Source organism: Mus pahari, chromosome 21 (genome assembly GCF_900095145.1).
Source record: "Mus pahari chromosome 21, PAHARI_EIJ_v1.1, whole genome shotgun sequence".
In the NCBI taxonomy this organism is placed as follows: Eukaryota; Metazoa; Chordata; class Mammalia; order Rodentia; family Muridae; genus Mus; species Mus pahari.
This window is the reverse complement of record NC_034610.1, coordinates 8363198-8376606: the sequence shown is the minus strand read 5'-3', so window position 1 is coordinate 8376606 and position 13409 is coordinate 8363198. Positions and strand designations below refer to the sequence as shown.

General features: G+C 48.4%; 1 protein-coding gene across 3 annotated transcripts; it reads left to right on the top strand.

The window, feature by feature from the left end:
- Window positions 1-657: 657 nt before the first annotated feature.
- Tbxt (T-box transcription factor T) lies at window positions 658-8590 on the top strand. Of its 3 annotated transcripts, none has more exons than XM_021221552.1 (8): window positions 658-971; window positions 1431-1695; window positions 2325-2459; window positions 3134-3195; window positions 3302-3363; window positions 4685-4858; window positions 6014-6143; window positions 7694-8590. In XM_021221552.1, exons 1-8 carry the CDS (start codon window positions 766-768, stop codon window positions 7968-7970), a joined length of 1311 nt encoding a protein of 436 aa, XP_021077211.1. In that variant the 5' UTR covers window positions 658-765; the 3' UTR covers window positions 7971-8590. The 3 variants fall into 3 exon arrangements, with proteins under 3 accessions (XP_021077211.1, XP_029388981.1, XP_021077212.1); XM_029533121.1 differs by having other exon boundaries at window positions 691-971; window positions 4682-4858; window positions 7694-7970; XM_021221553.1 differs by lacking the exon at window positions 4685-4858 and having other exon boundaries at window positions 691-971; window positions 7694-7970.
- The last annotated feature ends 4819 nt before the right edge of the window (window positions 8591-13409 follow it).

The window sequence follows — 13409 nt, the reverse complement described above, 5'->3', positions numbered from 1 at the left end:
GACGCGTCCCAAAGCTGCCACACCTGGGGAGGCTGAGGCTTCGGAGAGGTCAAGGAGACCCGGGAGACGCCGATCCGCTGTAGTCCAGCACAGGTGCGCGCAGCGTGGACACTCCGCGGGACAAAGTCGCAGGCGCTGGTGTGCGCTTGGACAGCGCGTGGGAGTGGAGAGTTTAGCAGTGGCTCTGGGAGCCTGGGTCCTGGGTGGCTCCGGCCGGGCTTCTCGCCCTCCCCACCCCCAGGGTCCGCCCCGCTGCTTTGATGGAGGTGCAAACATTTGGGGGAGGGCGGGGGTGTCGGGACTGCGCCCGACGCTTTCCTTACAGGAAGCTCGCGCGGGAGTCTATTGTTGGCCCCCAGCCTCCGGGCCCGCCCGGCCGGTCTGATATGGCCGCGCACCGCCAATGGGCAGCTGCTCTGTACTTCAAAGGGTGTCCCGCCCAATCCGCCGCGCCCCCCTGCGAGGCCACCTCGGCTGTATTTATGGGGAGGGGACCCATTTTCTCTCCCCCAGAGACTTACTCTTGTCGCGCCTTGCGGGAGTTCAAGTGGAGCCACGGCTCCCCAGGCCCTCTCCCCCCATCCCCGCCCCTTCCCCCCCTCATCCCGATCGCGGTGCTCCTTTGGCGAATGTGCTGGGACCCAGGTGTAATCTTCGGGCTCAGCAGTGTGACCCTTTTTCTTGGAAAAGCGGTGGCCAGAGAAGTGAAGGTGGCTGTTGGGTAGGGAGTCAAGACTCCTGGGCGGTGGAGAGGGTGGAGGGAGGATGAGCTCGCCCGGCACAGAGAGCGCAGGGAAGAGCCTGCAGTACCGAGTGGACCACCTGCTCAGCGCCGTGGAGAGCGAGCTGCAGGCGGGCAGCGAGAAGGGCGACCCCACCGAACGCGAACTGCGAGTGGGCCTGGAGGAGAGCGAGTTGTGGCTGCGTTTCAAGGAGCTAACTAACGAGATGATTGTGACCAAGAACGGCAGGTAGGTGCGTGCTGCAAGCCGGCAGTCTGGGACCTGGAGAGTGCCCCTCGCCTCCGGGAGAGCGTCTTTTCTTCCCAACCAGCGGACTTTGTTTCTTCCCGCTGAGTTAACAGCTCCCCAGAGGATTCCTGACCCTGGTTTCTCGGGAACTTTCCCACCCCCACCCCCGAAACCTGAGGAGGAAGGAGGCATTCAAACTCTAGGGTTCCTAGGTGTACACTGGTGTGACCAGGTTTGCCTGGGGGCGGGGGACCCGAAACCCTTGGCTGGATTTGTCCCTCTGCTGTCTCAAGAGCCCGTGGGCTTAGTGGGGGAGAGGATTTGGCTCCAGGACTGAGAAAGCTCAGGCAAAGGCGACCGGTTGTCTGGGGTCCTCCTCTTTGGCGGGCATCAAACACTTAGTGCAGGCTCCCCCTCTCCAACGGATGGGTCCTCCTGCCGTGCGCTGTCCTTTTACAGGAGGATGTTCCCGGTGCTGAAGGTAAATGTGTCAGGCCTGGACCCCAATGCCATGTACTCTTTCTTGCTGGACTTCGTGACGGCTGACAACCACCGCTGGAAGTATGTGAACGGGGAGTGGGTACCTGGGGGCAAACCAGAGCCTCAGGCGCCCAGCTGCGTCTACATCCACCCAGACTCGCCCAATTTTGGGGCTCACTGGATGAAGGCACCCGTGTCTTTCAGCAAAGTCAAACTCACCAACAAGCTCAATGGAGGGGGACAGGTAAGCCAGTGTGTGAGACAGGCGCTGGGCCCCAGGCTGGAGGAAAGAGATGGCTGGGAGCTTAGAAAGACTCCACCAGCCTTCGTCAGCCCCACAGAAGCCACCGTGGCCTTCCCCAATTAAATCTTTAGTACTGTTTATATTAAGCTGATGAGGGTTAAGCAGGGCCTGGCAACGGGAACTGGAAGTTCTCACTCGCCCTGGAAGGGTTGATGAAGGTCTGTGGCTTGGGAACTGGCTCTGGCCCTAGGTGAGCATTGATTCCGAATCCCTCAGTCACTTTAAAGTCAAAAGGGAACACTGACTAGTCTGCACAAATGTGCACATTCCACCCTTCTGAAAAGTCTTTAATTGGGGCCTGTTCCAAGAAAACTCACTCCAAGTTGCGACCAAGCCAGACATTTAAAGTTGTTTGTGGCCTTATGCCGACAGGGTTTAATGGTGTATAGCTTACCTCCCATCCCAGTTCCAGACCATCTGTGGGAAGCAGATGTGTAAAATGGACCCCATGCCCTCCATACTGCTGGCAGTTTCCTGGGATCCACGTTTCTTCCTGAGCAGTTCCTGTGGATGCTGCTGCGGTATTAAGGTAGGTGCAGGTCTCCATTCTGGCTCTGTGTCTCCTGCAGATCATGTTAAACTCCTTGCATAAGTATGAACCTCGGATTCACATCGTGAGAGTTGGGGGCCCGCAGCGCATGATCACCAGCCACTGCTTTCCCGAGACCCAGTTCATAGCTGTGACTGCCTACCAGAACGAGGAGGTGAGGCTTCGGAAGGGAGGCCCCTCACCCCACTTGTCCTGGGAACTGGGAGATAGACCCACAATCCTGAAGACAGGCAAGATCTAGTTCAGATTTACCACTTCTACGGCTAAGAGGGAAAAACTCTAAAATACTCACTTGAGCGTGTTGCTAGTCTCAAAGGATCTAACACATCTACAACGAAGAAGCTCAAGCCACAGCTCCCCGGGTTTAAGATCTGGAGAGGCTAGGGGAGAGCCCTTGATCTCAGCCCTGCCAAAGGCTGTCAAGGGCTCTTACTTCTAACCCTAAATCATAGGGGATGTGTCATCAGTCCCCTGGGGCTGCCGCTGTTGACCTTAACTCCACAGCAACGCCAGGCTATGTTGGGAGTTTCACTTAGAAATTGCTTCTCTTTGTAATTTCTCCGTGCTTTCAGACAAAGACCCCATTCATTTGAACATTCTAACTTGGTTCTGTTCTTCCTCAGTTTCCTTTTCTCTTCTTTGGTAGTGTCTCCTCCTCCCACCCCCATTTGATGCTTGCCCAGGATGTCCTTCAGTTCACAGTCCTCTTACCTCAGCATCATAACCCCTGGGCTGATAGGCCTAGGATGCTTCTCCACCCCCCATCCCCCAATCATATCCTCTGGTACCTAGCGTTGTATTAGTAAATACATTTTCTTGTTTTTTCAGATTACAGCCCTTAAAATTAAATACAACCCGTTTGCTAAAGCCTTCCTTGATGCCAAAGAAAGGTGAGAGTTCTAACTGGGCTCCTGGGGCAAAGGACCCTGTGGAAAGAAGGCTACCCACCGCCTCTGGGCAGGCCTCCTTTTGACCATCCCGAATACTTTTTGGCAGAAACGACCACAAAGATGTAATGGAGGAACCGGGGGACTGCCAGCAGCCTGGGTATTCCCAATGTACGGTTTGTTGCACCCCCATATCCCTCTGTCTTGTTTCAGGCCTAGACTTGCTAAAACCAGAACCCATAGGGAGGCTTTGGTTTTTTGGGGATAGTGGGGGTGGCAGGATGGCTCTGCCTTGTGCCCTGGGCAACGCATGCCTTTTGCTTTGGAAGCTGCCTAACACAGGTAGGCAAAGGAACTCTTGATTTGTTTGTTTTTCTGCAGCAGCCAGGGTGGAGTGGACTCCTAGGAGTTTAGACTTGGGTATGTTGAGGGTTCAGCTATCCCCCTCCCCCACCTTGGAGCCGGCTTCCACTTGTTAGTGGCTGAAAACTGAATGGCTACCTTTGGAGACACACATGAGCGACCTTTCTGCTCAGTTCCTGTGGCTCCTGATTTTGGTGGCTTGTATGGTGGCTAGTTCTTTAAAAAATATCTTTTCAGGAGTTCTCCTAGGCAGTAATGGGTAGAGATCTATGCAGGGACAAAGGGAGAGAAAAGGCCTGGCCCCTCCCTTTTTCCAAGGAGGGATTTCCAAATATTGAAGTTGTTGCTGAGGGGTAGAAGGATCTTGCAGGCCATTTCCGTAGCTGCCAGAGCAGCCCAGCACTCTGCCCCTATATGATGACCAGCTGTTCTAAACTGGTATTTTAATACCATCTTCTAAACAGATTTAACAAGTGAATTTAATGAACAGGGCCCCTATTGTGGCTCATTGGGTAGTCACCTGACCAGGAAGAAATGGACGGTGTATGGGGCCTGTGTGGACACATGGGTGCTCCCCAGGTATTGTCTGAAGAACCGTCTCGTGAAGTGGAGAGCCAAATTAGTTTCAGTGGATAGATCTATCTTGGAGGTGTGGTGGGAAGAATGTGGGAGAGTCAAAACCGAAGGGAGCAAATAGGAAATGGACCCACTAGCTATTCTTGAGGCAGGAGCATGACTACTGGCCTCAGCAGCTGGGGGGTGGGGGGGAGCTGTCAGGAGCAGTCTGAATCCTACCTGAGGCCCACTGGGTTCCTCTCCCTTCATTCTAGATCCCATTAACATACTATTCCTGCTCAGTTAATAGAAAGCCACCTTATCTACAGAACTGAAATTTCACAAAAGGTTGGGAGAAGTCTTAGGTCTAAGCCTGTAAGACAGGGCTATGGGCTAAGCTCAGACGTCTCAAGAGCGCTGGCATCCCAAGCTCCACATGGACACTTTGAAACTTGGCTTGCACTGAGGGAGGGGTACCGGTTATTCTTCAGTTCCAGAGTCTCCCGGGTTAGAGCTAGGACAGGACTGAGTCTCAAGCAAGGGCCAGTTACCCAGCATGCTTTTCTCACAGCAGGGGGGTGGCTTGTTCCTGGTGCTGGCACCCTCTGCCCGCCTGCCAGCTCCCACCCTCAGTTTGGAGGCTCCCTCTCTCTCCCCTCCACACACGGCTGTGAGAGGTACCCGGCTCTAAGGAACCAGCGGTCATCGCCCTACCCCAGCCCCTATGCTCATCGGAACAACTCTCCAAGTAGGTCCTGTACCTCCATTCACCAGCTGGGGGGGGGGTAGTGGGGGTGGGGGAGGATCCCTCTGGAGGGGCATTCTATAGGGGTGCAAGATAGGGAAACCAGCTCCTTGTGGCTCCTGGAGAGAATTGGTTAAGATGGTGGTTTAACTAAAGGTCCCCAAGGAAGCTTTCATTTCAAGACCCATGTGTCTCAGAACATGCTCTGGGCTTTTCAAAAGACAGCTGTTTGGGCCTTTCCAAGGAGCCATAGCTTGAGCCCCAGAATGGAGCCCTGGTTTAGATGTTCCACCAGCCTTTCTAAAGTGGATTAGATTAGCCAGATACAAACATTCCTGACCAAACCAAAGACTGGCCAGGTGTAGAACCCAAGCCCTCAGTATGGGTGTCGTCACCGGAGAACTGGCACATTTTAGGTCCACCCTAGACCCAGAAGATGGACAGCCAGGCCCAGGACAGCTTGAGACCTCTGGCAGATTCTTTAACACTTGTCTGCTCAGAACCAACCTTTGTCTGCTCCAAAGGGAGGGGGGAAATGGCCAAGGAACACCATAAAACAATTAAGCAATTACAACTGATTCAAAATGAAAGGCCACAAAGTCTTGGAGACTCCTCCATCAGAGGCTGGGCTCTGAGGCAGGGAGATCATATTTTTAATTTGGTGAAGGCATAGTTGCCGTAGCCTCTCTGAGCCTTGCGGAATCACCATTATGGAAAAGGTGAGCCCACGTGGCAGCTATTTTTTTTTTTTATTTGCTTTTAAAATTAAGCCTTCCAGGCTAAGGTGTTGCTCAGTGGCTCAGCCTTGCCTAGCATTTGAGAGGCTCTGAATCAGATCCCCCAATGCCATAAAAATAATAAATAAATAGCATGAAAATAAAAAAAAGATCAGCAATACCACTATCTGAAGGACATCTCCTTGTGGGATGATAAGAGACACCTTAGGTTAAGTGGGATATACTTTCTAGTAATTGACACTGACAATAGACATTGCCCTGCTGATGAGCTAAGCAGGCTAAGCAGGCTAGGGGCTTGCTCTCTCAGCTTCTACCCAGGCAGCTCTTGTTTGCAGCGTTGGGTTCAGTTGGTATCATTTTGTAACATTTTATTCCTTTTGAAAGACCTGTCGGGTAACCTCCCCCTCTCTACATCCCACAGCCTATGCCGACAATTCATCTGCATGCCTGTCCATGCTGCAGTCCCATGACAACTGGTCTAGCCTTGGAGTGCCTGGCCACACCAGCATGCTGCCTGTGAGTCATAACGCCAGCCCACCTGCTGGCTCTAGGTATGTATGTCTGGGGAGCGACCATATGTAAAGAGAGACTAAGCAGCTCCGGCCTCTGTCTGTGTGTGTCTCTCAGGCTGATGGATTTGGCATGGGTAGTTTAAAGAAACAGTGTAGACCCCTTAGTCACTGAAGGCAACACATTGACTTTTTTTATGGACGAAGGAATAAAAATTCCTTAGTACCTACTGTGCTGAGAACCAGTAGAGGATGAAGACTGTTTAGACTGTGAGCAGATTATAGACTAGGGTGCTGGGGATATGTTCCCTTCAGGCTTGTTAACCATCCAGGGTACTGAAACACTAGCGAAGAACTGCAAAGCTAGATGCCAATACTCCATCTCCAGTAAGAAAGGGACCCGAAGATACTGATTCTGGGTCAGTGTGATGATGAACGGTCAGTTCTCAGAGGAATGAGCTTGCCATCATGCAACCTTGACCTCAAATGTCTAAACCAGTGGTCCTCAACCTTCCCTGTGCTGTGACCCTTTAATACAGTTCCTCATGTTTTGGTGACTCCCAACCATAGGATTATTTTAAACATAGTATAAATATCTGATATGCAGGATATCTGATAAAGGGGTCGCAGCCCACAGACTGAGCACTGGTGGTTTAGAACATTAAACATTTAGCTAAGGTCCTAGCTGTTTGAATTTTGGAGATGGCTCTTTACTAACAAGAATTTAGTTGTCACAGTGTTTCTTTGTTGTTTGGTTGGCTTTGTTTGGTTTTTGTCATAGGGTGTCAGGCTGGCTTTGAACTCACTACACAGTCCAGAGCTCAAGATCTTGATTCTCCTGCCTCAGCCTCTTTAGTTGTTGGGGTTATTGGCAGGCATTACTAATTACTAATTCCACTTTAACCTGCTCTTAAGGCAAACACACATAAGATGACAAACTTCTCAATGGCCCTGAGGACTTTGCTTAAGGAGGCAAGTGATTGGCAGGCAGCCAAGTGCTGATCACTCGTCCCAATTTGGTGTCTTAGTCTGAAACAGTAATCTGCCTTGATTTACCCAGGCTTGCTCTAGAGGCCGAGTGCCTTTGTAGATAGATGCCAGAGGGTTTAACACTCATTTCAGCATCCTCATCTTATAGATTCCGAGACATCTTGAAAAACAGTCATGGGGCAAGATCAAGAAGCAGAACTGGTCCTAAACCCAGCTCTGGTCCCTTGCATATTGGCCCATGTTGACACACTAATCCCCTGTCCACTGGACAAGCCTGTGACAGCAATGATGGCATTCCAAGGAATACTTTCTTCTGTGAATTCGGGGATTGGTGGGGTGGGGTTGGGAACACATTGCTCTGAGCCTTGGTGCTCAGTGCAAATTCTGTTTGCCAGTGAGCACAGAGTCCCTTTTAGCAGGACTCGGCACAATAACAGTCACTGTGCTTATGGGTACCTTCCTGGTTCTGTTTGTTTTATCCCTGTGGTCATAGTGAAAAAACTAGTCTGCAAAGCCATGTGATGCAATTAAGTACTGGCCCCTCCCCCACATCTCATCATAGCTCATGTTCGGGCCCCTGACATCTGTTTTCTCAATTTCAGCCAGTACCCCAGCCTCTGGTCTGTGAGCAACGGTACCATCACCCCAGGCTCCCAGACAGCTGGGGTGTCCAACGGGCTGGGAGCTCAGTTCTTTCGAGGCTCCCCTGCACATTACACACCCCTGACGCACACGGTCTCAGCCGCCACGTCCTCGTCTTCTGGTTCTCCGATGTATGAAGGGGCTGCTACAGTCACAGACATTTCTGACAGCCAGTATGACACGGCCCAAAGCCTCCTCATAGCCTCGTGGACACCTGTGTCACCCCCATCCATGTGAATTGAACTTTCCTCCATGTGCTGAGACTTGTAACAACCGGTGTCAACTGGATCTTCTAGGCTCGACATGGCAGGCTCTTGGGACAAGGGAAAAATAAATAAAAGCTAGATACTAACAACTCCATTTTCAAATAAGAGCGATAGTACATGTCCTATAATCATGTTCCACAGCCTCTTGCTTGACACCTACAGTAGTGATGTGTGTCCTACGCTATGAAACCAGGGACAGAGAGGGGGCTGTGGTCCAATTTCTTGTGACTGGCAGTCAGTCAGAGTCCTTTGCTAGGGTCCTATATCTCGTGTTTCTCTACAACATATATGTGACTTTGAAATCCTGGAGTCTTCCAACCCCTGTCTTACTTTAGTGAGACACAAGGTACAGTCCTAATGTCCTCCCTTGTTGCTTTAGAGTAGTTAACTTTGAGGACAGAAAAACCATAGCCAGCAGATTGTAACTGAACTGGAAACTGTTCTGCCCTCTGCAACATGCCTACTTTTTAAGCACATGTAGCTTTTTGTGTTGTGAAGTCAACTGTGTGGATACTTTCCTGTTGACAAAGTAGCCAAAGACAATCTGCAGAAAGCCTTTTCTGCCCAATAAAGGTAATATACAGCACCTGGTCTTCGATGGTTATTCTCTATGGGTCTCCTTTGGGGAAAGGCTTTCTCCCCCAGATATGGTTTAGTCTGCTATGAGCGTTAATGTTGTAGCCAAATCAGTTGCAGAACTGAGGGTATGCATTTTGTGTACCTACACAATCTTAAAAAAAAAAAAAAAGTAAAATGATGTACCTTTAAGTAATATTGAATCATAGACGAATGTGCATGGCCGAATTGAAACCTGCTAATGTCATAAAATCCAGGATCGCCACCTGATACAAGCCACTGATAACATAAATGAGTTGATGAAAGTTGGTTACTATTAAGTATAGTTGCCATAGGAACCTGTCTGCCCCATGGCTCTTGGAATCACTGGGAAGATGCTGCAGTGTCCTGGGGGTCATCTCTCCGGTGGCAGCATCCATAGTCTGACCCTGGTTTTGGTTTAATCTAAACCTGCTTTCTTGAGGCTGCAGATGGCCAGTTTGGTCATCAGTAAAGCTGGGGTCCCGCTTGGAGAATGTGCACACTAAGTATGAACTAGGAAGAGGCTGAGGGTTTGGGGTACATCCCGCAGCACTCACTTCTCCAGATTACATGTTGAGGATGCTTTCTTGAAGACTAGGACATAGGATTTAAGTGTAAATGGCTGTGTGTGTGTGTGTATGTGTGTGTGTGTGTGTGTGTGTGTGTGTGTGTGTGTGATTTGCATCCATTTCTGAGAGGGCTGTGCTTACAAGCATCCTGTAGAACTCCCCACGCCCAGATGTTAGGTGAGCATTTTCAGAATTAATCCACTGCCAGCATTGGGAAACAAACAGACTCTATGTCTGACTGTTGGCCCTCACTGGAGCAGTTGCTAAGATTGTGGGCATGGCCTTGGGGGATGCTGAGTAGGAGCAGGTGCCACCCTGTGGCATCTCCCACCCTGTGATGGAGTCCCACCTTGTGATCATACGCTTGATGATGTGGATGGGAGTGTAGTCTTTTATGCCTTAGGACCACCACTATCCCAGTGGTGTCTGCTAGGGCTGAAGGGCCAGCAGGCCATTCCTAGGGATGTAGAATGAGGGGACTGAGCCCTCTATCTCCTCTGAGAGGAACCTTGTGCCATAGTGGGGCAAGTTTGATGCACAGCCGTAGATGGCTCCCAGTCTGCTTAACTTCATAAACATACTCAGATTTCAATTATAGAAGTAGTATTTTAATAATAACAATCTTTTGGGAATAAAGTAGAAACAGAAGGGGCCATAAAATGAAAAGAACCTGGATTTGAGTTCAACAGTCTTCCTTCATCCACAGGCAATATGATGTAAGATCTGTTAGAAGACTGAAACCTTCCCCAATGCATCTGTCCATCCGTCTGTCTATCCATTCATTGATCCACTCACCCATCCAAAATTAGGCATTGCAAGAGATTAACAAACATAATAATAAAAGTGAGCAGTTATCACAGTCCATTATATCATTTGCTGCATTGAGTGATGATTAGTCATTAGTACTGTGTTGGTATGTTAGGAAACCTTGATGTCTACACAGATGTGTAAGAGGGGCTGGGTAGGGTGTAAGGCTGGGTTCCTTAGACAGAAGGAAGATTCACCCCAGTGTGATGGATCAGGCTTGTGCAAGATTACTTTTTTCTATTTTAAATTTACTTTTGTGATGAGTGCATGACCTGCATGTACGTCTGTATGCCATTTATGTACAGTACAGCACCCACAGAGGCCACAAGAGAATATTACATCTGGAATTGGAGTTCCAGATGGTTGTAAGCCACCATGCAGGTGCTGAGAACTGAACCCAGGTCCTCTGCAAGAGGACTAACTGCTAAGCCATCTTTCCACCCCCAACCCAAGCAAGATCTTAATCAAATTACTCAAAGCACTGAACAACTTAAACCTTATAAATCATCTATTTCTGAAAATTTCCACTGAATATTCTAGGTTGAGATTGATGTGGGCAGGGGCCTCTGTGACTGAGGGAGGAGTGCCCTGTTAATTCGCTTTACTTGGTGGCGACCTGAGGAGGTTAGCCTTGTCCTCCCCACACTTCAGGCTCTTCACAAGTGACAGCGGAGAAAGTATTTAGCATGCCTGTGAGAAGCAAGAGAGGTTTTGGAGAGCAGGCAGAAGGCCAGGTGGGCCTTGGCGTTGTAGAATTTTGACACCAGGGCAACTGTAAATCCAGTTCTGTTGATGAGCTCTCAGACCAGCTAAGCCACCTGAGGGATACCCAGGAGACTGACAGATGTCTAAGCCTCGGGATGATGCTGGGAACTGAACCTGCATAACCTGTAAGAGCAGCAAGTGCTTCTAACCCTGGAGCCACCTTTCGGGTCCCCAAACTTGATTTTAAAAACAAGGAAAACAAATGAATGATGCTTATTAACACGGATAGAAAAATTCTTTTAAAAACAATACAAAGGCTGGCAAGATGGCTCAGTGGTTAAGAGCACTGGCTGCTCTTCCAAAGGTCCTGAGTTCAATGCCCAGCAACCACGTGGTGGCTCACAACCATCTGTAATGGGATCCGAAGCCCTCTTCTGGTGTGTCTGAAGACAGCTACAGTGTACTCATAGACATAAACAAGTAAGTAAATAAACAGATAAATATCAATCTTTAAAATAATAAGAACAATACAAATGAAAGCAAATGCTAATCAGATCACGGAATGGGAGGTGAACCCAGGGACAAGGGCTGGGTGTGTCTTCCCTGCACAAGGATGAGGGAGAGACTTCATCGGGTAGAATATTTTCTCTGCTGAAAGGTTTAGCAGAATCGAGTTTTCAGAGCCTTATATAGCCTTATCCTAAGCCTTACCTACCTCAGAGGTTCTGAGATTTTCCCAAGCCTCCCTGCTTGAGAAATCCCTTGAGAGGAATCCTGTCCTCTCGGAGACTCCAGGGCACTTGCCTGGGGCAGAATAAACACTTTCCAACAGCTCTCACCAGGATGTTCCAACATCCTGCTGCCAGCTTGAAATGCAGCTGAGTTACTTTCTGTCAAACCTGTGGTGGCCTCTGAGTGTTGGTGGCTGAACCTCTAAACCATTCCTCCGTGTGACCGGTTTCTAGCAAGGTGCCCTGGAGTTTTTGTTGATGTTGTTGTTGTTGTTTGTTTGTTTGTTTCAGGCACTCTCAAGTGAATTTGCATTTTTATACCTTGAGACTTTTGATGTTTATCCATCCTCTCAATGATATCATTAATCTTTTTTTTTTTTAAAGGGTTGTATTTATTTTATGTATATAAGTGCTCTATCTGCATGTACAACTGTACACCAGAAGAGGGCATCAGATCCCATTATAGATGGTTGTGAGCCACTATATGGTTGCTGAGAATTGAACTCAGGACCTCTGGAAGAGCAGGCAGTGCTCTTAACCACTGAGCCATGTGTCCAACCCTATCATTAATCTTTTTTTTTTTTTTTTTTTTTAACAATTATACTTTTCTATAGTCTTGATAACTCCTATTTTCAAATCCTTTTGCTCATCTTTTCCCTCTTGATTTTCATTATAAACATGTCTAAAAGCAGCCTGCCGTAACTGTGCCCAGTTACTGCCTTGAAACTTATTTTACCACAAAAGAATCCATTATTTTGAATTCTGCCTCCCTTTTTAGGCAGACCTAAGATAGCTAGATCCTATGTCAGGACGTAATGTGAGTAACCTGTAGTACAACTTGCAGTAGAGTCATGTTCCATCTGAAACCTGATGTGCAGTCTTTGCTACACGTCGAAACTGGCGGTCTCATTTCCTGGAACCCACCAGAATTTCCCATAAAGCTTTGCATCCAGCATTCTAGGGCTGTCCTATTCTGCATTTCTCAAGTCTTCCATATTATTTTCACAGGCAGTTCCCAAAGGTCTATAGAACACACATTTAGGCTTATCACAACAACAACAATAACACCACCACCACCACCACCACCACTTGTAAGCGTGTCCTGTATGAGTTACTCTTCTTGCTGCCATTACAAAATACTGGACAGAATTACGTAAGAGAGAATAGGTTTATTTTGGATCATGGTTTCTGAGTTCCTCATGGTGGGAAAGGCATGGTGACTGTCATGTTTCAGTACAAGCTCGTACGAGTATGAGGCAGAGCTCTTCATGTGGCAGAAGGCTGGAGAGAGTGCAAGCTGGAACCAGGGGTGGTTTTAGCTTTCAAAACTTCACCCCTGCTGGCCTATTCCTAACAGCCAGATCCTCTGTCATAAAGTCTTCCCAACTGAAATGTCACCACCTTCTGGGGGACAAGCATTTAGACCATGAGCCTATAGTTACGTCTCAGAGCCAACTCAGAATGGTTGGTGATGGTGTTTGTGTGTGTGTGTGTGTGTGTGTGTGTGTGTGTGTGTGTGTGTGTGCCTGGATATATTACATATTAGTTTACATATGGGAGCCATAGTCCTAGGTTGCCTCTCTTTGTGGTGGGTCCATCACAAGCAATCTCAAAGAATCTGTAAGAGGCTGAACAAGCTACATATAAATTTCATTTATATATAAATATAAGTATAAATATAAATATAAAAAGTTTTTCCAGTGCTTAGAGTAGTTATTTACTTCATGTCTGCGTGGTTGTTTGTGACCCTAACACCATAGCGGCGACCTTCGCCTTTTGTTCCTTCTGTAGATGGTAATTTTATGTGGTGGCTTCATTCTCAATCTTTTTAAAAATTGCTTTGATAGTGCTCAAGAAGCTGGACTCCAGAAATTCAAATAACCCCATTAAAAAATGGGGTAAAGAGCTAAACAAAGAATTCTCAACTGAGGAATACCGAATGGCTGAGAAACATCTGAAAAAAATGTTCAACATCCTTAGTCATCAGGGAAATGCAAATCA

What these genes read in the sequence shown, in the direction of transcription:
- Tbxt (XM_029533121.1), top strand. Translation starts at nt 766, where the DNA reads ATGAGCTCGCCCGGCACAGAGAGCGCAGGGAAGAGCCTGCAGTACCGA. An exon ending in CTGCCTACCAGAACGAGGAG is followed by an intron (nt 2,460 to 3,133) that starts GTGAGGCTTCGG and finishes TTGTTTTTTCAG; the next exon opens with ATTACAGCCCTTAAAATTAA. An exon ending in AGCCCACCTGCTGGCTCTAG is followed by an intron (nt 6,144 to 7,693) that starts GTATGTATGTCT and finishes TCTCAATTTCAG; the next exon opens with CCAGTACCCCAGCCTCTGGT.